General features: G+C 41.2%; 1 protein-coding gene across 4 annotated transcripts in view; it reads right to left on the bottom strand.

The window, feature by feature from the left end:
• The window catches only part of TNKS (tankyrase), a 193974-nt gene extending 192775 nt beyond the window's left edge, over nucleotides 1-1199 (bottom strand). For all 4 annotated transcript variants that reach the window (XR_013525585.1, XR_013525586.1, XR_613140.5 and 1 more), the window contains exon 1: nucleotides 507-1199. Coding sequence is in view for 1 of the 4 variants with exons in the window: in XM_002756912.6 (XP_002756958.2) it covers nucleotides 507-1173 (667 nt within the window). In the remaining 3 variants the exon portion in view is untranslated. The remainder of the gene's footprint in view (nucleotides 1-506) is intronic.
• Between the last annotated feature and the right edge of the window lie 22683 nt (nucleotides 1200-23882).

Below are 23882 nucleotides of genomic sequence, written 5' to 3'. Positions count from 1 at the left end.
TATAAAAAGGGAAACTTTCAAAAACTTCATTTACGTCTTTCATTGGGTTACTAAGACTGCAACAGATCCTCAAACACTTGTTGAGTTGTATTCAACCTCTTTTGATCTGGAGTGTCCTCAAGAGACATACCTTTGTAAAAACAAACTTTCACACAAACAACAAAACCACTCTAAAGCTGTCCAAATCTAACTTTATTCCTGCACACTAAAAACTAAAGTGTAAACATACTCATATACAAAGACTATCAACTACAGTGAGTTTTGTAATGAGTACAAGTGTCACTGTGCAAACGCTGAAGAATTCCTTGGATTCACATATCCCCCCAACCACGCCCCCCATCACCCAGGCACCATCAAAAGAAAGGAACCTCTAGTCTTCTGGTGAGATGTTGAAGAACCATGACCACGCCCCCACTTTGTCCCATCACGATAACCTGTTTTCCTGTCCCAGCCGGACCCAGCACCCAAACCCAAAACCCGTAATAAACAATTCAAAAGTCTCTGACCTGCAGCGAAGTGCAGGGGAGAAGACTTCCGGCCGGCCATGTCCTTTGCATTTACGTTTGCCGCGTCCACCAGCCTCTTTACCCGGGACACGTCCCCATTGCGACAGGCCTCCAGCAGTTCCCGTAGGGCCCCGCTCACTGCTGGGACCCCTGTCCCAGGTCCCGCTGCCCCAGGCCCCAATGGTGCTGTGCTGCTAACGCCGGCCGCCTCCGGGCTCTCCGCCAAGCTCGATCCAGGGGAGGATGGAGAGGAAGATGAGGATGAAGTCGGGGAAGAAGAGGACGACGGTGAATTGTTACTGCCAGCTGGGTTGGGAGCGACCCCAACGGCAGATGAAGCAGAAACCGCTGGGACCACGGGAGCGGCGGCGACGGTACAGATTGTGCTGGTGGTAGTGCAACAGCTGCTACTGTCAACCGGGTCCGGGGATCGGGGCCTGTCGGGCGGATCCCGACTGCCATCCCCCTCCGGCAGCGCTAGGCCGTGCCGCGGGGAGGCGAAGGGGGCCAGGCCGCCGGCCGTGGGGGAGGCTGGGGTGGTCCCCGGGGCCAGGCCAGGACTGAGTGGGGGAGGAGGTGGCGGCGGCGGCGCTGAAGCCCCTGGGGCGGGCTGGAGCTGTTGTTGATGATGGTGGTGATGATGCTGAGAGCGACGCGACGCCGCCATCTTCGGACTCCCCTAGCACTGTCACTGCGGCAACGGCCCCACCGCCCGCCCTCACTTCCGACTGCCGGACCAATCAGCATCCAGCGCACAGGAAATGATGCTAGGCGGGGTAGGCGGGGCCAAAGAGAAGGAGGGAAGTATTGGGAGCTCAGAGAACAGCCACGGGAGCGGGGCGGGGTTTTGTCACTGTGAAGCGGGCTTTGTGACGTGATGGCGGGCCAGATGGAGAGATTTGAATACTAGAACCAGCTTCTGCCTACATGGGAAAAAATTCCTGCATTTCTCACTTTCAGTCGGCTTTTCTAGCCCTGCTCCGCTCTGTTGCGAAGTCTACCTCAGTCTCGCTTTGCTCGCTCCAGAGCTAGCTGTTGAGATGCAGCTCAGAGCAAGCCGAGAATGTGTCGATTATCATCTATCAAGCATCCTCGTCTGAAAACTGGAACTAATAGTACCAACCTCACAGAATTATTATCGGGATTAAAAGAGGTAACATAGACAAAGCGCTCTGCCAGTAAAACACAACTATAATTAGCCCGTTGGTAAGTTTTTAGATTGCAGCCTTTCTTTTCCAGGTGTCCCCTTGAGCTCTTGTCCCCTCCCTATAATGTTTCTCACCCTATGTTCTTTAATTCCTCTTTTTGAAATACTGGTTCAGATGGCTAGGATTGGCATTCCAGCTCTGCCATTTGTTGTATATATCTGAGCTAGTTCTGTCATCACTCTATACCTGTTTCTCTCTTTAAAATTGAAATAACAATAGTCCAATAAGTGTGAACTATTAAAATTATGATTTTTTTTTTCCTATTCTGTTATCTCTGAAATTTTATTTTTCACCCTAAGGTTAACTAATTATATTCTTTCTTTTGAATTTTGGTTTAGCTTACTTAGCCTCTCTCACATCCCAAGGAGATAGAAACCTGATTGTTAGGCTGGTCATGGTGGCTCATGCCTGTAATCCTAGCTCTTTGGGAGGCTGAAGCGGGAAGATCACTTGAGCTTAGGAGTTTGAGACCAGCCTGGCCATGATGACGAAACTCCATCTCTACAAAAAACACACAAATTAGCTGTGCAAAGTGGTACATTTGTAGAGTCCCAGCTACTTGGAACTCTGTGTTGAGAGGGTCACTTGAGCCCAGGAGGCAGAGGTTGCAGTGACCCGAGGTCACATCACTGCACTCCAGCCTGGGTGACAGAGGACAGAGACCCTGTCACAAAAACAACAAAACAAAACATCCTGATTGCTGTCCATCACTCACTATCAGGTGTCATTTTTCAGCAACTGTTTTTTCTGTCTTTCCCCTACCTATGTATACTTTTTTTTTTTTTTTTTTTTTTTTTTGGCCATCAAAAGATATATCAATGAATGAGATAATCGCAGTGAGGACTCCATTTCATATCTACTGTTCAATAGTAAAGCAGGCATTGTAGAAGTATACACAAACATCATTAGTCCAATAGAGTGAACACAGATGGAAATTCCATGACCTAAGAGAAATAAGACTTAGATGAGTCAAGTAGAATATTAAAGCAGGTGATAAATTTTATCATGTGTTCATCGTTAAATGTGATTTGTGTGTTGTTAATATTCCCATTTAAATAAATAGATGAGTTTATTTGGAATTACTAAATACAATAAGGTCAGGAACATAATTGGTGTTACAAGTGGCATTTATTTTCATCTAATCTAGGGTTACAGATTATAATTCTTAACATTATCCATCTGTCTGATGAAATTGTGCCACTGTTCACAGTAGACACCTGCCAAATAGTGTGGCTGGATGGGCAAACTCACATCAGTGAAACTAAAATCAGTCCACAACATTCTTTATTCTTCTGGTTTTTAATCTTAACTCCTTGATGTAGAGCAGAGTACCATTGAGAAGTAGGGGTGGACCAACATGATACGTTAGATGTTCATAACAAACCATATGTCCCCTTGATAATGGCCTCCTGGAATGGGAAGCATAAGAAATATTTGGTCTCCCAATGGCCAGTTACTCATAGAAAGAAGTACGATATAATAATAATTAGGAAGTCTCTGCTGGATAGAGATTTTTAAAAACTAAATTGACTGAAACTATGCTGGAAAACCATGTCTGGAAATGCAGTCAATCAATTGAAAATTGCTTTTTTCCCCTCCAGTAGAAAGTAGTAAAAGTACTTAACATTAAGTATTTGTAAAGTTTAAGTTTATACTTACTAAAGTTTAGCTCTAAACATGGAAGGACAGATGCCATTACCTAATCTTCTGTGGCTAAACACAATTCCATGAGGAATGCACTATTATCATAGTGGAAAGAGCAAAGCTTGGGATGGAAGAAACCTGGGCTTGAAAGTCACATCTCTGATGGTTACTAGTTGGCTAATCTTGATAGACATGCTCCAGCTCACTCAGACTAAAATTTTGATTTTACTGTAGCACTGTCAGGAAGATTAAAAGCCTAGGTGTTTTATAAGCACTCTGAATGTTAGATCCACTCTCTTCCATGGCATGCATAAAGTGTTGACACGAACTCACAGCCACTATTGATAGCGTTCCCCTCTCAACTTCCTCTGTGACAAAGATAGGGGCTTGGAATAAATATCCATCATTTTGCACATAACAGGAATCTAAAGCAATGTAACATAGATTTAAGATAATTCAGGATTCTTTATAAAACCTATCTCCAAACTATTGTTGATCACAGTTGTGTAGCATCTTATTTTCAAAAGTGTTTTCACAAAAATCATATGTTGGCCGAGTACAGTGGCTCACACTTAAAATCCTAGCATTTTGGGAAGCTAAGGCAGGAGATTGCTTGATCCCAGGAAACCAAGATCAGCCTGGACAACAAAGTGAGACCCTGTGTACACACACACACACACACACACGCGCGTGCGCGCAAAGTATACCCAAGTACTACAAAAATGGGAGCACACAGCACTCTCACGCTGTACTGTTGACACAAAAGAAAAGCCACCAACTTAAAGGACACCCATGTTTTGGACTGTGTTCTCATGTTTGCTTTTTTTCCCTCTGGGGGTCACATGGATGCTCTGAAAATTACACAGTGATGAACTTGAACAAGTTCCATATTTCAATTAGAATTGGTATGTCATTCCATCCGTATACTTCCCATTGATCTTCCACAGTATTTGGTATTCTGGTAGTATTTCTACTAAGTCTAGTTATTCTTCTATGCCCTCTGCACTGCCACCTCTGCAGATCCACGAGTACAAGCCAGAGCTGTGGTTTGGCTGAGGCAGTGTCATTTCCTCATTTTGGTCTTACCAAAACATAATAAGTTATTTTTATGTCAGAAACGACTATGGTGCCAAGGGCTCGTATTTCTCTATAAAAGTGTTTAAAAGTGTTGCATTCTCTTAGTTGAAGTTCCATCCAGAAACCCAGGTGGAGATGTGTATATATATATATATATATATATGTTTTTTTTTTTTAAATAAAACTACAGGTGGGCAACAATGCCAACAGCTGCATCACACTAAAAACATTGTATCAGAAAACGCTTTACTTTAAAAAAAGGCAAAACAACTTATTGCAAGACAGGAAAATTACAGTAATTTAGAGATATCCTCTATATCAGTTTCTTAGCAACTTCCCCATTTAAGCTTTCATAGCTTTATAAGATATCTCTTACATACCAGGGTCTTCTAGATGCTGCTCCAAAGACATCTGTAGCTTGTACTGAGATAACTTGGATTTTCTCTGGCTACGGTCTGTACACTTATGAGTAGTCCATTTAATGTGAAGTATTAGTTCCAGGCAGAGAGTTAGTTCTGGGCAGAGATGTAGTTAAGGATGTGGATTCCACATACAGACTGCTTGGATATGAATCCCAGCTTTATCACTAACTAGCTTCATATGTTTAAAGGATGTCACATCATACATTTTAACAGTAGTGAATAAAAATCTATTTGCTGTGATTTTTTTAAAAAAAGGTAAGTTTTCCCACCAAAAGTGTTTCTTTCCTTGTAAGATTTTTTTTCCAAAGGTAAATAAAATCACACATGTATATCCTATTATGGATTTGCATATGGCTATATCACTCAAAAGAGATAAACACCTGCCATCCCCCAAAGTCATAACCATGTTTGGGAAAGTTCCAGAAAGTCCTGAAAAGCATTGATATGGAAGGGTATAACTAGCCAACAATACATGTATAATGATGTAATGGCTTATATAGATAAATATAGCTAACCAGCATAGAGCTGATGCAACTGCAAACCAACAGACTGTAAGGTGCATGCAGGGGGGCTCACTCTCCCTAGTCAGAACATGGGAACACCCACCAAGCCATGACAAATGTGGATTCCTGCCACTGCTTGAGAGGTCATGACTACCACGTACTGATGGTGAGGTGACTCCAACCAGTGGCAAAGACTAGGGCAAAGACCTCTGCCAGCAGAGACCATTAGAACTACTGGCTGAGAATGAGTGGCAGCCAAGGCAGTGAGAAACATTAATTAATCCCCAAACACGTGGTATGTGCCTACCACCCACTACTGTCTCCTCTTCCTTGCTTGCTATTGTTACTTGGCTTCTTGAAAGAAGGAAATGAGTAAAAGCTGTTTAAGTGGTGTATTTGTGTAATTTCTCTTGGTATTGCCTATATTCTGAACCTAGGTCTTTTGATGCTGAGTTGCTCAGAATAAAACATAAAACATTGTATAATCCAGGATAAGTCATTTAACTTCTGATGTGGTTTGGCTGTGTCCCCACTCAAAACCCATGTTGATTTGTAGTTTCCTAGTCCTTACGTGTCAAGGGAGGGACCCAGTAGAAGGTAATTTAGTCATGGGGTAGTTACCCTCATGTTGTTCTCATGATAGTGAGTGAGTTCTCACAAGATCTGATGGTTTTATAAGGGCCTTCTCCCCGTTTTGCTCTGCAATTCTGCTTGCTGCCACCATGTGAAGAAGGATATGTTTGCTCCCCCTTCTGCCATCTTTGTAAGTTTCCTGAGGCCTCCGCAACTCTGTGAAACTGTGAGTCAATTAAACCTCTTTCTTTTATAAATTACCCAGTCTCTGGTATGTCCTTATAGCAGTGTGAGAACAAACTAATACAACCTCTTTGTAAACTTATCTGCAAAGTAGAGACACAAAGTAGAGACATTAATAGTTGTTATAAGAAATAAATAAGCTAATATATGCCAAGTACATATAACAGTTTCTGGCATGTGATAAATGCAATGAAAGTGTCAGCTTTTACTGTTATCAAGAATAGGGATGTGATATACAAAGGTTGCCTAAGAGGCATTAGTCTTGTCTGCACAACTACAAGCAGGTCTCCTTTTACTCAATACTGTTATTATTTGGCCTCCCATGTGTGCTTCTGCTTTTGCTTTACTGTGTCTTAAAGAAAGGTCTAATATGCTTGGAAATGAAAAGATCCTCTTTTATTAAGGGAAATGCAAATAGTCCCTTCTGGCTGTGGTCAGGATTTAGGAGAGGTAGAAACTCTACAAAGGAAGGCACCTCAGCCTGAAATAGGCAGGTTTCTCTCAAAAATACCCTGCCCCACAGTGCTGAGAAACTGTCTCTGTTGTGTGGGAAAGAACTGCAGCTGCGAAGACCACCTCAAGAGAAACTAACACCGCCATAATTCCTGAAGGCCCTATGATCCAGGATGTCTGCAGAGGAAACATCCCACAGAAGATGAATTTACAACCTTGAATCACCATACAAGTGAGAGGGCCAACAACATGAGAGAAAAACAGAAAACCTAAAAAAAATCAAAGACTACAGATAATACAGCAATCCACAATTTATTTTTATATCCACATTTAAAGTATTCAAAATAATGGCACCACCAAGTCTTAATCTCTAGAAGCTGCGAATATGTTACCTTATGTGGCAAAGTAACATGTATTTAACACGAAAGACGGAATTTAAAGTTGCTAATCAACTTTAGAACAGGTAGACTTTCCTGGATTACATGAATGGGCCTAATGTAATCATAAGAGTCCTTATAGGTACAAACGGGACAGAAAAGGACATTGAAAGTAATACCATGCGAGGACTCAACAAGTCAGTGCTGTTTTTGAGGATGATGGAAGAAGCCACAAGCAAAGGAATGTGAGGAGTCTCTGGAAGGTGGTAAAAAAAAAAAAAAAAAAAAAAGAGGGAAACAGATTCTTCCCTAGAGCCTCCAGAAAATATCTCAATCCTGCTAACACCTAGATTTTAGCAGTGGTACCCACGCCAGATTTATGACTGTGGAACTGTAAAATATATTTCTGTTAAGCTAAGTTTGTGATAATTTATTACAGCCGCAAAAGAAAAGTAATGTATGGCTTCTTTAGAAAATCAGCTACCAGCCTATTTTTATACAGAACAGTAGACTGAAATGGCATTGTTTCTGCCACTTGATATTACCAGGGGGCAACATTCATTTTGTTCTTGTACATCTTGCTGGCTTTACTCAGTTAAGGCACTGGGCATGCTAGTTTTCTATAGCTGCTATAACAAAAGACTACAGACTTAGTACCTTGAAAGTGTACAATACATATATATTCTCCTACAGTTCTGAGGTAGAAGTTTGCAATCAATTACACTGGACTAAAGTCAAGGCATCGACAGCGTTGGCATCTTATGGGGACTTTGGGGATAATTTTCTTCTGGAGGCTTTGAGGGGAGACTCTGTCTCCTTGACTATTTCATCTTCTAGAGTGGCTTCCTGTATTCTTTGGCTTGTGACATTTTCCTACATCCTAAAAGCATACCACTCAACTCTGTTTCCATCCCATCATCTTCTGTTTGACTCTGACTACTCCTGCTTCACTCTTAACAGGAACATTGTGGTCAGGCATGGTGCTTACACCTATAATCCCAGCACTGTGACAGGCCAAGGTGAGAGCATCACTCGAGCCCAGGAGTTTGAGATCAGCCTGGGCAACATGGCAACACTCCATATCTATGAAAAATACAAAAATTAGCCAGGCATAGTGGTACACACCTGCAGTCCCAGCTACTTGGGAGGCTGAGGTAGATCACCTGAGCCTGGGGAAGGAGAGGCTGCAGTGAGCCAAGATCATACCTGGAGATAAAGCGAGACCCTGTCTCCAAAAACGATGGTGACATTGGACCCACCCAGATAATCCAGGATAATCTCCCATCTTAAAATTTTTAATCACATCTACAAAGTCCCTTTTGCCACATAAGGCAGCATTTGTGGGTTCCAGAGATAATTTAGGCTACTACAGTAAGATGCCATGGCATGCCTTATATGAAGAGTAGACAAATGCCTATCCTAGAGGACAAGTTTGGGATGGTATAGCACATGGAAAAGCAAAGCAGATGATAAAGCACCATTTCCAGTCAGAGAGCTGTAATAGGGTCAATGCTGTTCTTGTGGATAATTTAATCCACTAGGGCTCTGATCACCATTTTCTTCCTCCAGACATCACACTGTTCATCACATTGATGATGACATGCTGATTAGATCTAGTGAGCAAGAAGTAGCAACTATGCTAAAGTAATTGGTAAAACATTTACATAATAATAGATGGTGAGGAGTGAATCCAACAAAAATGTGGGGGACTTCTACCCCAGTGAAATTTCTAGGGGTCCAGGGGCATGGAGCATGTGAAGATATTTCTTCTAAGATGAAGAGTAAGTTGCATATGGCCCTTCCTTCAACTCAGAAAGAGTTGAAACCTCTTAGTGAAGCTCTGAGGATTTTGGAGGCAACATATTTCTTATTAGAATGTGTGACTCCAGCCTATTTACTGAGTAACTCCCCAAAGCTGCTAGTTTTGAGTCCAGAACAAGAGACGGCTCTGCAACAGGTGCAGGCTGTCATGCAAGGTGCTCTGCCACATGGCCCATGTGATCCAGCAGATTTAATAGTGCTTGAGATGTTGGTGGCAGAGTGGGATGTTGTTTGTACCTTTGGCAGGCTCCTCTAAGTGAATCATAGTGCAGGCACTTTGGATTTTGGAGCTAAGCCCTGCCATTCTCTGTGGGTAACTACTCTCCTTTTGAGAAATTTGCTTGCTATTAGGCTTTCAGTACTAGAGACTGAACACCTACCCATGATTACCAAGTTACCACGAGACCTGCACTGCCCATCATGAGCTGAGTATTGTCTGACCCACCAAGCCATGAAGTCGTGTATGCAAAGCAATACTCCATCCTCAAATAGAAGTGACAGTTATGAGATCAGGCTCAACAGGACCTGAGGGCACAAATAAGTTAAATGAGGAAATGGCCCAAATGCCCATAACTCTCACTTTTCCTACATTATTTTCTTTTTCCTAGCCCAAATTTTTTGGCATCATGGAGTGCTCTCTAAAATTTGTTAACTGAAGAGGAGAACATTTGAGTCTGGTGTATAGATGTTTGTGCAGGATATGCAGGCACCATCTGAAAATGGACAGCTGTAGCACTGCAGCCCCTCTCTGGGATATCCCTGAAGGCCAGTGTTGAAGAGATACCCTCCCACAGGGCTGAACTTCAGGCAATAAACCTGCTTGTTCATTTGCTTGGAAGGAGAAATGGGCAAATGTATAGTTACATACCAATTCCTGGGCTGTGGCCAATGGTTTGGCTGAAAAGGGCCTTAGAAGGAACTGATTGAAAAGTTAATAACAATGAGCCTGGTATATACTTTTTTTTTTTTTTTTGAGATGTAGTCTCCGTCTGTCACCCTGGTTGGAGTGCAGCTGCATAATCTTGACTCACTGTCACCTCCGCCTCCCAGGTTCAAGCAATTTTCCCACCTCAGCCTCTGGAGTAGCTGGGACTACAGGCATGTGCCACCATGCCTGGCTAAATTTTGTATTTTTAGTAGAGAGGGAGTTTCACCATGTTGGTCAGGCTGGTCTTGAACTCCTGACTTCAAACAATCTGCCTACATCAGCCTCCCAAAGTGCTGAGATTACGGGCGGGAGCCAACACACCCAGCCAGAAGTCTGGTATATAGATAGTGATATGGTAAGGCTTCATGTCCCAACCCAAATCTCATCTTGAATTGTAATCCCCAAAATCCCTACAAGTCAAGGGAGAGACCAAATGGAGGTACTTGAATCACGAGGATGGTTTCCCCCATGCTGTTCTTGTGATAGTGAATTCTCATGACACCTGCTGGTTTTGAAGGGGCTCTTCCCCCTCTTCACTCAGCACTTCTCCTTCCTGCCACCTTGTGAAGAAGGTGTCTTGCTTCCTCTTCACCTTCCATTATGATGGTAAATTTCCTGAAGTCACCCCAGCCATGCTGAACTGTGAATCAATTAAACCATTTTCTGTATAAATTACCCAGTCTTCAGCAGTTCCTTACAGCAGTATGTAAACAAACTAATACAATAGGCTTCTCTGGATAGGCAAAAAAACCTGAAGACATTTGTGCACCATGTGAATACTCACCAAAAGATGGGCTCAGCAGAGGAGGATTTTAATAACCAAGTGGACAAGATGACCCATTCTGTGAATACCAGCCAGCCTTTTCCTCCGGCTACTCCTGTTATTACCTACTGGATTCATGAACAAAATGGCCATAGTGTCAAGGATGGAGGTTATGCATGGACTTCCACTCACAAAAGCTGACCTGGCTATAATCACTGCTAAGTGCCCAATCTGCCCGCATCAAACACCAAAACCAAGTCCCCAATATGGCACTATTCTCTGGGGTGATCAGCTAGTTATCCGGAAGCAGGCTGATTACGTTGAACCATTTCCATCATGTAATAGGTGGTGTTTTATTCTTACTGCCTAGACACTTATTCTGGATATATGTTTGCCTTTCCTTTATACAGTGCTTCTGCCAAAACTGCCATCTGTAGACTTACAGACTGCCTTAACTACTGTCATGGTATAAGCATTGCAAGAAGAATTGCTTCTGATTAAGTAACTCATTTCACAGCAAATTAAGTATGGCAGTGGGCCAATTGCCATGGAATTCACTGATCTTACCATGTCCCCATTATCCTGAAACAGGTGTCTTGATACAGCAGTGGAATGGCCTTTTGAAGAGACTAAGATCCTGAGTCTCTAACTGAGTCAGTGGTAATACTTTGCAGGACAGAAGTAAGATTCTCCATGAAGATGTATCTGATTCAGCATTCAGCGCATGGTGTTGTTTCTTCAATAGTCAGGATTCAGTTTCGGGAATCAAAGAGTAGAAGTGGGCGTGGCACCACTCGCATTCACTCCTATTGATCCACCAACAAAATTTTTGCCTCCTGTCCCTGTGATCTTAGGTTCAGCTAGTTAAGAAGTTGTAGTTCCAAAGGAAGGAAAGCTTTCACCAAGAGACACATTAATTATTCCATTGAACTGGAAATTAAGACTGCCACTCAGCCACTTTGGGCTCCTCATGCATGTGAATTAACAGAAAAAGAAGGGAGTTAGTATACTGGCAGAGATCATTGATTCTAATTACCAAGGGGAATTTGGGCTACTACAAAATGGAGGTAAGGAAGAGAAGATGTGGAATACAGGAGACCCCTTAGGGAGTCTTTTAGTATTATTCTGCCCTGTGATTAAAGTCAATGAAAAAGAAAAAAGAAAAGAAAACTGTAACAGCCGAATTCAGACTGGGCTACTAGTAGTTCGAGCCCTTCAGAAATGAAAATTTGGTCACCCTACCAACCAAAGAACTATGATCAGCTGAGGTGTCTGCTGTGGTCAATGGAAATAGGGAATGGAAAATGAAAAGAAGTAGTTGTACATACCAGCTCCAACTCTTGACCAGTTGCAGAAATTAGGACCATATATGTTATGAGTATTTCTTCCTACTTCGTTAGGAATATGTTTATATATGCATATCCTTCTTTGCTTTCTTCCTTCTCTTACCATCTTATCAGCTAACATAAGATGTCTTCATAATAATGAACCTTATGTCAAATAAAATTTTTTTTTGAGATGGAGTCTCTCTCTGTCACTAGGCTGGAGTGCAGTGGTGCGATTTCGGCTCACTGCAACCTCTGCCTCCTGGACTTACTATTGTGCCTCAGCCTCCCAAGTAGCTGGGACTACAGGCACACGCCACCACTCCCATCTAATTTTTGTATTTTTAGTAGAGACGGGGTTTCACCCATGTTGACCAGGATGGTCTCAATCTCTTTACCTCGTGATCCACCCACCTCGGCCTCCCAAAGTGCTGGGATTACAGGCGTGAGCCACCGCACCTGGCCATGTCATAGTTTTTAAGTTGCAGGATGTCAAGGAGAAGAATGAATGGAGTCATCCAGGGACGTTGCATTCTCTTCTGCAAAAAAGGTTGCATATTTTTGGTTGTACATAGTATAATTGCATCATGTTGGGAAGAGGTATAACCTTCTTATTGTCTTTATTTGGGGATTAAATATGGTTTAAAGCAATGTGCCAAGTTTACAGGGGGTGGACTATGATGCTTAGTTTTATGTGTAAGCTTGGCTAGGCTTTAGTACTCATTTATTCAATCAAACAATAATTTAGTGTTGCTGTGAAGGTATTTTGTAGCTATTTTAAACATCTACAATCAGCCAACTTTAAGTAAAGGAGATTTTTGCCAATAATGTGGGTGGACCTCATCCAATCAGTAGAAGAAACTTAAGAGTAAAATTGAGGTTTCCCTCAAGAAGTTTTGACTGAAAACTGCATGATCAGCTCCTGCCCAAGAGTTTTACACCTATTGGCTGCAGCCCAGACTTGCCATTCCCCATGATCATATAAGCCAGTTTTCTGAACTAAGTATATGTTCTAGAATTGATTGTGGTGGCTACACAACTCTGTGAATATACCCAAAATTATTGAATTGGACACTTTAAATGAATATGGTATATACCAAAAAAGTTATTACAGAAAACAAAGACATTTTTAAGTGGCTGTTTTTTTTTTTTTGGTAAAATTTAAAGGTTATTTGTATTAGTTTAGTGCATATTAGAAGAGCACCATATAGGTTTGTAAATAAATAATACGTATACTAAGTTATTGTAATACTTACACATCTAACGAGGTCCTTAGAATGCTTGACAAAGAAGGATGAGGAAAAAATTAGAGGCTCCTTAAAAGTAGGAGTTATCTCCTTTTGTTTTTCAGAGCTTAAGTTCTCACAAGAAAAAAGATTATTAAGTCATATTCCTCTATGGCAGAAAACCATAGAGAATTTACCTAGATAAATAATTTGTGGGCCAGGCACAGTGGCTCACCCTTGTAATCCCAGCACTTTGGGATCCTGAGGTGGGCAGATCATGAGGTCAGATCGAGATCATCCTGGTTAACATGCTGAAACCCCCTCTCTACTAACACTACGAAAAATTAGCCAAGTGTGGTGGCATGCACCTGGAGTCCCAGGTGCTACTCAGGTGGCTGAGGCAGGAGAATCACTTGAACCCAGGAGGTGGAGGTTGTAGTGAGCTGAGAGCGCACCACTGCACTCCAGCCTAGGCGACAGAGAGAGACTCTGTTACTAATAATAATAATAACAATAATAATAATAATTTGTGAGAATAAAAACTAGGGATTTTTACAGTAGCATTATTTACAAGAGTGAAAAACTGGAAGCAATATAAAACACTGGCAAAATGTGGTGGCTCACACCTGTAATCCCAGCACTTTGGAAGGCTGAGGTGGGAGAATCATTTGAATCCAGCAGTTCAAGACCAGCCTAGGCAACATAGCAAGACCCCACTGCACAAAACAAAATTTAAAAATTAGCTGGACATGGTGATACACACCTGTAGTTCCAGCTACTCAGGAGGCTGGGCTGGAAGGATTAGTTGAGCCCAGGAGTTTGAGGTTGCAATAAGTTATGATCACACCACTATACTTCAGCCTTGGTGGCAGAATGAGATCCTGCCTGTAAATAAATAAGTAAAAAGAAATAAAACATAAGCAGTTAGATTGATTATTCAAATTAAGATGTTAATTTGATAAAATTATGCAGTTTTATTAAAACAACAAATATGGAGATTATGTTAACACACGGAAAAACACTTACAAAAGTGGGCCGGGTGCAGTGGCTCATGCCTGTAATCCCAGCACTTTGGGAGGCCAAGGAAGGCAGATCAGTTGAGGACAGAAGTTTGAGACCAGCCTGGCCAACATGACAAAACTTCCATCTCTACTAAAAATACAAAAATTAGCCAGGTATGGCGATGCACGTCTGTAGTCCCAGCTGTTTGGGAGGCTGAAGCAGGAGAATCACTTGAACCTAGGAAGCGAAGGTTACAGTGAGCAAAGCTTGTTCCATTGCACCCCAGCCTGGGCTACAGAGTGAGACTCTGTATCAGAAAAAAAAATTATAAATCGAACATATTGTCCTTCCTCTTTCACCATGTGATGACAAGGGATAGTAGAAAAAACAGGCTTTGGTGTCATGTTTTTGTTTGCATCTTGATTCTTCCAACCATGTTCTGTATAACTTTGGCAAACCACCTGAGGCTCAGTTTCCCAACTGCCAATATGTGCAATAATAACTAGGTGAAACATCAATAAATTAACGTATATAAAATGCAAGGCACAGAGATTGGTACATAATAAGCCTTCAATTAATGTTAGTTCCCTTTTTTATGGTTCCCCTAATTAACAAAATACACATTACAATATGACAACTATCTAGAAGATTGTAGTTGACTGCCTGTGTAGTGATCCTCTGTATTCACGCCCTTCAGAAGAGAAAAAGGAAGAAACAATGATTGTAAAAAGAAAATTCAGACATGCAGAAAAACCATATTAAATCTAAAAACCCAAACCTCAATAAAACCTAATAGGGAGAATTGATATAGCAGAAGAGACAATGAACTGTGCTGCTGTAGACTGAATTGTGTCTCCTACAATTCCTATTGAAGCCCTACCCCTCAATGTGATGGGATTTGGAGCTGGGGCCTTTGGGAGATGATTAGGTATAGATGAGGTCACAAGGGTAGGGCCCTCGTTATGGGATTAGGGCCTGTCTTAGTCCATTTGCAATGCTATAATGGAATTGCTGGAGATGGGTAATTTATAAAGAAAAGAGGTTTATTTGGCTCATGGTTCTGCAGGCTGTACAAGAAGCATGGCACCAGCATTTGTTTCTGGTGAGGGCTTCAGGCTGTTTCCACTCATGGTGGAAGGAGAAGGGGAGCTGGTATGTCCAGAGACTATGTGGCCAGACTGGAAGCAAGAGAGAAGGAGAAGGTGCTGGGCTGTTTTTAACAACCAGCTTTTAGGCTGGGTGCAGTGGCTCACTAATTCCAGCACCTTGGGAGGCTGAGGCGGGTGGATCACCTGAGGTCAGGAGTTAGAGACCAGCCTGGCCAACATGGTGAAACCCTGTCTCTACTAAACATACAAAAATTAGCTGGGTTTCATGGCAGGCGCCTGGAATTCCAGCTACTCGGGGTGGGTGGTGAGGCAGGAGAATAGCTTGAACCCGAGAGGCAGAGGTTGCAGTGAGCCGATATCGTGCCACTGCTCTCCAACTTGGGTGACAAGAGCAAAACTCATTCTCAAAACAAAGGGGACTAACAGAGTGAGAACTCACTTATTACCGCTAGGACAAGACAAAACCATTCCTGATCATGATCTGCCGACGTGATCCACACCCCTCCCATTGGGCCCCACCTCTAAATCTAAGGGTCAAATTTTAACATGAGGTTAGGAGGGGACAGGTATCTGCACTATAGCAGTGCCTTCGTATGATGAGACAGTAGGGATTTTTTTCTTTCTCTTTGCCATGTGAGCACACAGCAGAAAGGCATCCATCTGGAAGCCAGGAGAACACCCTCATCAGAACCTAACCATACTGACATCCTTATTTTAGACTCTGAGCTTTCAGAATTGTGAAAGAATAAATTTGTTGTTTAAGCCACTCAGTCTGGCATTTTGTCATAGTAGCTCAAGCAGACCAATCCATGTGCTAAGGGTAAACTGGCCAGGATTTCTAGTCACATTTACATTCTTTACAGAGATGAGAATAGTACAAGAGAAAATTATGCCCCTAAAAGCCAGTAAGAGGAATTCCAACTATAAACCATAGGACTGATAATGGAAACAAAAGGTAAAAGATATATTAAAGGTATATTCTAGAAAATTAAAGAAATTGTTTTTGGTCCAAAAGATTATTTCAGCCTGGACTTATTCCTTAATCCATTGAATATGTCTTGAACTACCTACTCAACATCTCTACTTGGTGTCTAGAAGCATCTTACATTTCACATACCTATAACCAAATTATTATTTCTTTCTCTCAAAATCTGCTTTTATCCTAGTATCGTGCATCTTAGTAAATGGAGCCATTTCTTTACTCATTTGGTAAGTCCAGAACTCTTAGTGTCTTCCTTAATGTCTCCGTTTTATTCACTAACATCTTTCATTCCACCACACCCACAGCTAAGCCACCAGGAAGTCCTAGAAAATCAATCCTGTAAATATAGCGTGAATCTTAGTCTGTTTACCATTTCTTCCACCACCATTCTAGTTCGAGTCACCAACATCATGTATGTGGACTAGTGTAAAAATTTTCAACCTTATTTCCATGCTTTCACTCTCTTATCCCCCCTCTAGCCTACTCTATTGCCATTTTCGATAATAATTGAATAATTAATACATTTTAAATTATGAAATATAGTGTACACAGGGAAATTGCACAAAACACATTTGTACATTTTAACAAATTATTATTAAACATCTAAGCATCACCTAAATCAAGAAATAAAGCATTATCAGCACCCCAGAATCCCCACTGTAGCTTCCGTTTCTTCTTCTCCTGTAATAACTACTATCCTGACTTTTATATAGTAATCACTTCCTTTTTTTCTTTATATCTTTGTCACCTGATTATGCATGTGCAAGCATTTTAGTTTATTTTGTGTTTCTTGATGAACATCAAAGCCTTATTTCTTTTTATATTAATTCAAAAGATAAGCTTAATTTAAAAAAATTTTTTTAAATACTTTACAAAAAAGAGTGGGTTCTATGGACTGAATGTTTGTCTCTCCTCAAAATTTATATGTGGAAATCCTAAGGCTGAAGGGAGATTGCTTAAGCCTACAAGTTCAAGACCAGCCTGGGCAGCATGGCGAAACCCCTTCCCTACAAAAAATAGAAAAAGTAGCTGGGTGCAGAGGTGCGTGCCTGTGGTCCCAGCTACTCAAGAGGCTGATGTGAGAGAATAGCTTGAGCCCAGGAGGCAGGGGTTGTAGTAGACTGAGATTGCACCACTGCACTCCAGCCTGGGTGGCAGAGCGAGACACTATCTAACAACAAAAACAAATCCTAATCCAATTGTGATGATATTTAAAAATGGGGTTGGTGGGGGAGCAGTAATTAGGTCAAAAGAATGGAGCCCTTAGGTTGAAATTAATGTTCTTATAAGAACAATGAGAGCCCTCTCTCCTTTCTTCCCTCTCTATTCTCCACCTCACAATCCCTGCTAGTGTGAGTATATAAGAAGAATCCAGGAAGCAGACTCTCACCAGAAACTTAATCTTCCGGTGCCTTGATCTTAGACCTCCCAGCTTCCAGACTATGAAAAAATAAGTTTGTTATTGCGGACACCCAGTCCATATTTTTTTTGTAGCAGCCCAAACTGACTTAGACAGTGGGTGGGAAGTGGTCCAAATGAGCATTAAACTTGCAGTTGAAGAATCCATCTTCTTAGATTTTTAATAGTCTGTTTTTGGTGTCTTGTTTCTATTCAGGTAAATGCTAAGAACAGCAGGATGTTAAAATGTGACTTTCAATCTTGATTTTGACTGAGTAAGCAAGACAATAGACAAAAAAATGTGCCACACAAATCAAATTATTATACCATCCACTCACAACTTGCAAAGGAAGGGACTATGAAAAATTAGCCAGGCCTGGTTACTCACCTCTGTAGTTCCAGCTACTTGGAAGGCTAAGGTTGGAGGATCAGTTGAGCCCAGGAGGTCAAGCCAGCAGTGAACTCTGATAGAACCACTGCACTCTCGGTGACACAGTGAGACTCTGTCTCAAAAAAAAAAGGAGGGTCTATAAACTAGTCCACCCACTTCAGAGATAAAACAATTTAGGATGTAGAGTCAAGAAGAAATTTCTTTGAGAGAGTTATCAGTGGGCTGTGAATACTGACCCTCATGAGAGTGGGGAATAATGCTTCCCAGACACATCCCTTACCCCAATCAAGCTGATGTATAAATTAACCCTCACAATCACCAGGCTAGGTGAGGAAGAGGAGGAATTCAGAACAGGAAATAAGGACTATGTGTTCCTTCTTCTACTACCAGCTTCCAAAGCAAGCTCAAGCTGCTGAGGGGGCAGTTTTGACTTTCAAACAAGTTCCATTCCTCCATGATTTTATTTTTTTGTTCATGTATATTATAAAACAAGATTATTTTTAAAAAATTATACTCCAAAAGATAACATTTTAATTTTTAGAGACATGGACCATGGAGTGCAGTGGCATAATCATAGCTCACTGTGCAGCCTTGAACTCTTAGGCTCAAGTGATCCTCCTACCTCAGCCTCCCAAGTTGCTCAGTGGCACACCACCCTTTTTTAAAAAAAAAAGAAAGATGTAGGGGCTCACTGTATTTCCAAGGCTGGTCTCAAACTTCTGACCACAAGTGATCTTCCTGCCTCATCTAACTAAAGTACTTGGATTATAGGTGTGAGCCACTGCACCCAACCTGTTTATCTTTTTAATAAATAAGAAAAGGTCCTCAAATCCTATTTCTTTTATTCATTTGAACCCCCACCATTGGGGAGGGGGTATTTAGTCTTATCATTCTTTTATTTATGAGATGGTAGGAGCTGGATCTTTTACACAATGGATTTCTCTATTACCACCACCTCCACCACCTTGCTTATACTCTAGGCTCTTTCACTTTGTCTAGCTACGCGTGGTACTCAACAGTGTTCCAGTATGTGTTACTACTCATCATATCCAGAGACTTAGACTTCTCCCATCCCATATTTCCCACTGCACCTCCCTAAAGATAACTTCGAGTAGGAATAATTACAGGTATCACAAAGGATTGGTTAGCTATTACTGCATAAAGACAGGAAAGAATTGGTTCCATCTTCACTTTCCTGCTGTGCTCTCCATCCCTCAGAGTTTCTGGGTCTGGCTCAGTACTCAGAAAGTATGTACATGTGCAACCTAATTTCATGTGATACCAACATGGCTCTGTCTTCTGGTATACCAGAACTGATCAGACTGGCCTAAACTGCATTATGAAAAATGGGTTCTCTCTATAGCGGCAGAATTTGATCTCTTTCTTCAAAGTGTTTTGCCGAAATATTTGCTAAGTTACAGTACATATAATTGCAATTGTAGAGAGTTGCTACAATGGAACTTTTTTCCTCTGGCAAGAGATGCTATCCTTTCAAAAATTCAGAGTTCAGTAAGGAACATAAAGATAATTTTTTACACTCCCTCCACCTGTAGGTACTATTCTGCATCTACCTCTGTATATAAGACCTCAGGATGACTTGCTCTTCTGATTTGGGTGCTGGGGCTTATAATCAGTCTATGATAGAGGTCCTATAACATGGAGTCCAACACAAGCAGGTGTTGATGTTCAGCTGAAAAGTAGAAGGGGAACTACAGGTCAGTTGTTAGCTGACTTCTTGACTGATTTGTGGCCAGGCCACACAGGTTATTACATATTTTGAATATAAGCCCTTGCTATGGGTCCTCACATGCAGAGCGTTGCAAATACACACGAGGTCTACTATATTGAAGCCTTCATGGAATCACGTCTTTAGCAACAGTAGTTCTGTCATTTTGTATAACACTGAAAACATCAGAGACATCTCATAAAAACTAATCAGCCAGTAAGGTGCAGTGTATATTCATGAAGTACTATCACTGATTACCCAGACCTCATTATAAATGGTGAATGGCATTAATGGTGTTGCAAGTATTAGTGGTGTTGCTCTTGGCTTGCTCAAGCCCCTGTGCTACTGGAAACAGAATGCAGCATAGTTGGTTGTATTCTGTCAGCAGAATACTGAAATCATATCATAAATTCCCTTGAGAGAGCTCCAAGCCAACCCAAGGGTACCTAAGATGAAGGTCTAATGAATACTCCTGATAGGTATCTATATAGAGGGTCATCTCGGTTCCTAATTTGAGCTGAATATTTGAACATCAGGTATAGTAGTGCCATTTGGATTTATATCTGGTAGCTAGAGCAGTGCAACTTGGATTTATAACTCAAGTGTACTTAGTTCATGAAGGGATATGTTCCATTATCACAGAGTGTTGTACTGGATTCCCTTTCTTGTTTTTTTTTTTTTTTTTTGCCAATGTAGTACTCTCAAATCCTTTTTATCCTTTTTCTTTTGGCCCCCCGAGAAACAAATCTTGGGAAACTTTAACTTATTGAAAATCTATAGACTTCAGCCAATACTTTCTAAAGAGCAAGAGCATCATTTTGGCTTTTTCCAAGCACAAAAAGAGGTGCTTAACTTTAATTACACCACTATTTTATAGATTAGGCCGGCTTAATATCTTAAGCCTTGATTAATATTGGAGAGCTTATAATCATCACTATTCAGACTTCAAGAGTTAGAGGAGACCTGAAGAAAACACCTACCAAGGGAAACAATTATTAGAGGAAAGGGGAGCTCTAGAGTGACAGAGACATGGGTTAAGGTAGGAGCCTAGTGGTTCTTGATAGATTTTGAGAATAGGTGCTTATTGGTCATGAATTCAAAGCAAGTATAAATAATCAGAAAGTAAGAGTTTACTAAAAGAACACCTTTCAGAGGTACACTGCCATATAGTAAGAATGACATTAATATAATATGAATGACATTAATAGCATCAATTTATCAAGAACATACTACAATGCTTCTCAAAGTGCCCCTCACAAAGATAGCTTATGAGCCCCCCAAAATCTCCTTTAGAGCTTACCATCTGCAGTTTGTCTGACTTGAAAACCTGGGTTTTTCCTGTTTATTTCCTATTTAACTTTCCTGAGGACACTTGGCTTCTAGATTGCCTGGATATTCAGATATTACTGAATCAGCTTCAGAGATGCTTTTCCTACTATGATTATTTATGATTAATTATCATGGGTGATATGGTTTGTTGTGTCCCTACCCAAATCTCACCTTGTAATAATTGTAATAATCCCCACATGTCAAGGGTGGGGGCCAAGTGGAGCTAATTGAATCATGGCAGGGGCAGTTTCCCCCATACTGTTCTCATGGTAGTGAATAAGTCTCATGAGATCTGTTACTGTCATAAGTGAGAATTCCCCTGCACATGCTCTCTTGCCTGTCACCATGTAAGATGTGACTTTGCTTCTCATTTGCCTTCTGCCATGATTGTGAGGTCTCCCCAGCCATGTGGAACTGTGAGTCAATTAAAGCTCTTTTCTTTATAAATTAATCAGTTTCTAGCATGTCTTCATTAGCAGCATGAAAACAGACTAATACCAATGGGAAACAGATAAATGTGTGTTAGTGCCCTGTGAACACATGTCTCACTAAAGCTGGACCTGGAAGGATGTTAATACTGAACTGAGGTTTAGGAAACTCCAGCTTCCATGTCATCATAGACCCTCAGAACTCCTGACCTGCAGGAGTCATTTTACACATGTGATTTTTAGAAAAGAATAATTACCTTAAAGAACCCTTGGCTGAGTTGGAAGAGTTATTATAGGCCATGTGAATATATAAATACCATGATTTATTTGTCAAGTACTGAACAGAGGTGAATTTCCTACATTTTAATTGAAATTGAGAAGTTAATTAGTATGATCATTAAGCAAAACCCAGAGAGCATTATATATGAAATATTTCCTTATAATTCTAATACTGATTTCAAAACCTATCAGGCTTGAAATTTTATTCAATAGTTCCCAAACATTTTTCCCCTCAGTTATTGGATCTCTGCACTTATCTTTATCACTAAAAATATTCTAGGTATATTTAAAAGGCTTACAGAAGTTCTTGGTGGATATAGAAAATTAAGTTCATTTTTGTGAAAATCTGCTGTAATGTCTTTTGAAATTGAAAAGTCTAATTTGCCTTATGATATTACTTGGTCTTTATGTAGCCCTTCATGTTGCCAAAGTACTATATAATCTGTTGTTCCTCTGAGCTATTCTTATGTTACTCATTAAAATATACTGTTGATATAATATGCGATTTACCTGTGTTATACCTTTCAATATGTTTCAGTGGATGAAGGAAATAAGATGGGCCCTTGTAATATTGTGTGTTGGGGTCTCCAGGATTACCCCCAGGTTTAATGAATCACTAGGGGGCTTTCAGGACTCCATATCTAGTCATACAACTGTGATTTATTGCAGCAAAGGGATACAAACCAAATCAGAAAAGGGCAAAGACACATGAGATGAGGTCTAGGTGAAACCATGTACAAGCTTCCAAGATTCCAAGATCAGCTAAAGGCTTGACTAGAACAAAAGATTGACCTCCCCTGAGCAAGAAGGAATTTGGCCAGCATACAGCTTATTGACTTGAACTGCAGCATTGGCTCTGCCTGGGTTCCAGCTTTCTGGCTGACCTGCTGGCCCACCTTTGGGCTTGCTAGCTCTGTAATCACGTGAGCTAATTCCTTAAAATAAATAAATACGCACACACACCCTAGTGACTGCTTCTCTGGAGGACCCTGAAACAGAAACCATATTATTTGTACAAACAGTTTAGACACAGAAAGTTACTCTAACCAGTGAATGGTGGGAACATGACCGCCTAATGGGTTCATTTTGCCCACTGCCCAGATAGAGCTAATTTATCAAGACAGGGGAATTGCAATAAAGAAAGAGTTTAATTCATGTGGAGCCAGCTGAATGGGAGGCTGGAGTTTTATTATTACTCAAAACAGCCTCCTAGAAAATTCAGAGGATAGGTGTTTTCAAGGATTGTGTGGCAGGCAAGGGAATTGGTATCGCTGCTTGGTTAGGGATACAGTCATAGGGGTGTGGAAAATGGTCCTTTGTACACTAAGTTCACTTCTGGTTGGAGCCCACAGGACCAGTTGGTGGTCACGGTGGAGACATCGGTTGTCAGAAATGCAAAACTCTGAAAAGTCATCTCAAAAGGCCAATCTCAGGTTCTACAATTGTGATATTATCTGCAGGAGTAATTGGGGAAGTTGCAAATTTTGTGACCCCTGGAATAATGGCTGATTATTGCTGTATGTCTACACCTTAGCAGAATTCAGCTCCTCTCATCCTCCTAACCTGGTGGTCTTTCATTAGATTTACAAAGGTGGTTTCATTTTGGGGAAGGACCATAATTATTTAAACAGTGAACTAAATTTCTCCTTAAGTTAGTTTGGCCCAAGCCCAGAAATGACTAAGCGCAGTTTGGAGGTTAAAGGCAACAGAGGGCTTAGTTAGTTGGTTAGATCAGATCTTTTTCACTGTCATAATTTTCTCACTGATAATTTTTCAATGGTTGTTTCAGGAACACTCCTGAAATCTAAATTTCCAGATGCCTGTCAGGGGTCACCCTTGCAAGCAAGTCCTTCCAGGACAAAAGCATAGACCTGCATTACTTCTTTCTCTGCACACTCCTGTCAATGAAGAGTCAGACTCTGGAAAAATATTTTAAGAGATTTATTCTGAGCCAAATCTGTATCCATGGACTGTGACACAGCCCTCAGAAGGTCCTGAGAACATGTGCTCAAGGCAGTCAGGGCACAGCTTGGTTTTATACATTTAGAGAGGCATGAGACATCAAATACATGTAAGAAATAAATTGGTTTGTGGTTTGGTCCAGAAAGGCAGGACAACTCAAAGCGGGAGTGGGAGGTGGGGGGGGTCTTCCAGGCTATAAGTGAATTT

Source organism: Callithrix jacchus, chromosome 13 (assembly GCF_049354715.1).
Source record: "Callithrix jacchus isolate 240 chromosome 13, calJac240_pri, whole genome shotgun sequence".
NCBI classification, from domain to species: domain Eukaryota; kingdom Metazoa; phylum Chordata; class Mammalia; order Primates; family Cebidae; genus Callithrix; species Callithrix jacchus.
Note: the sequence above shows the minus strand (reverse complement) of the source record. Positions and strands in the feature narration are given on the sequence as shown.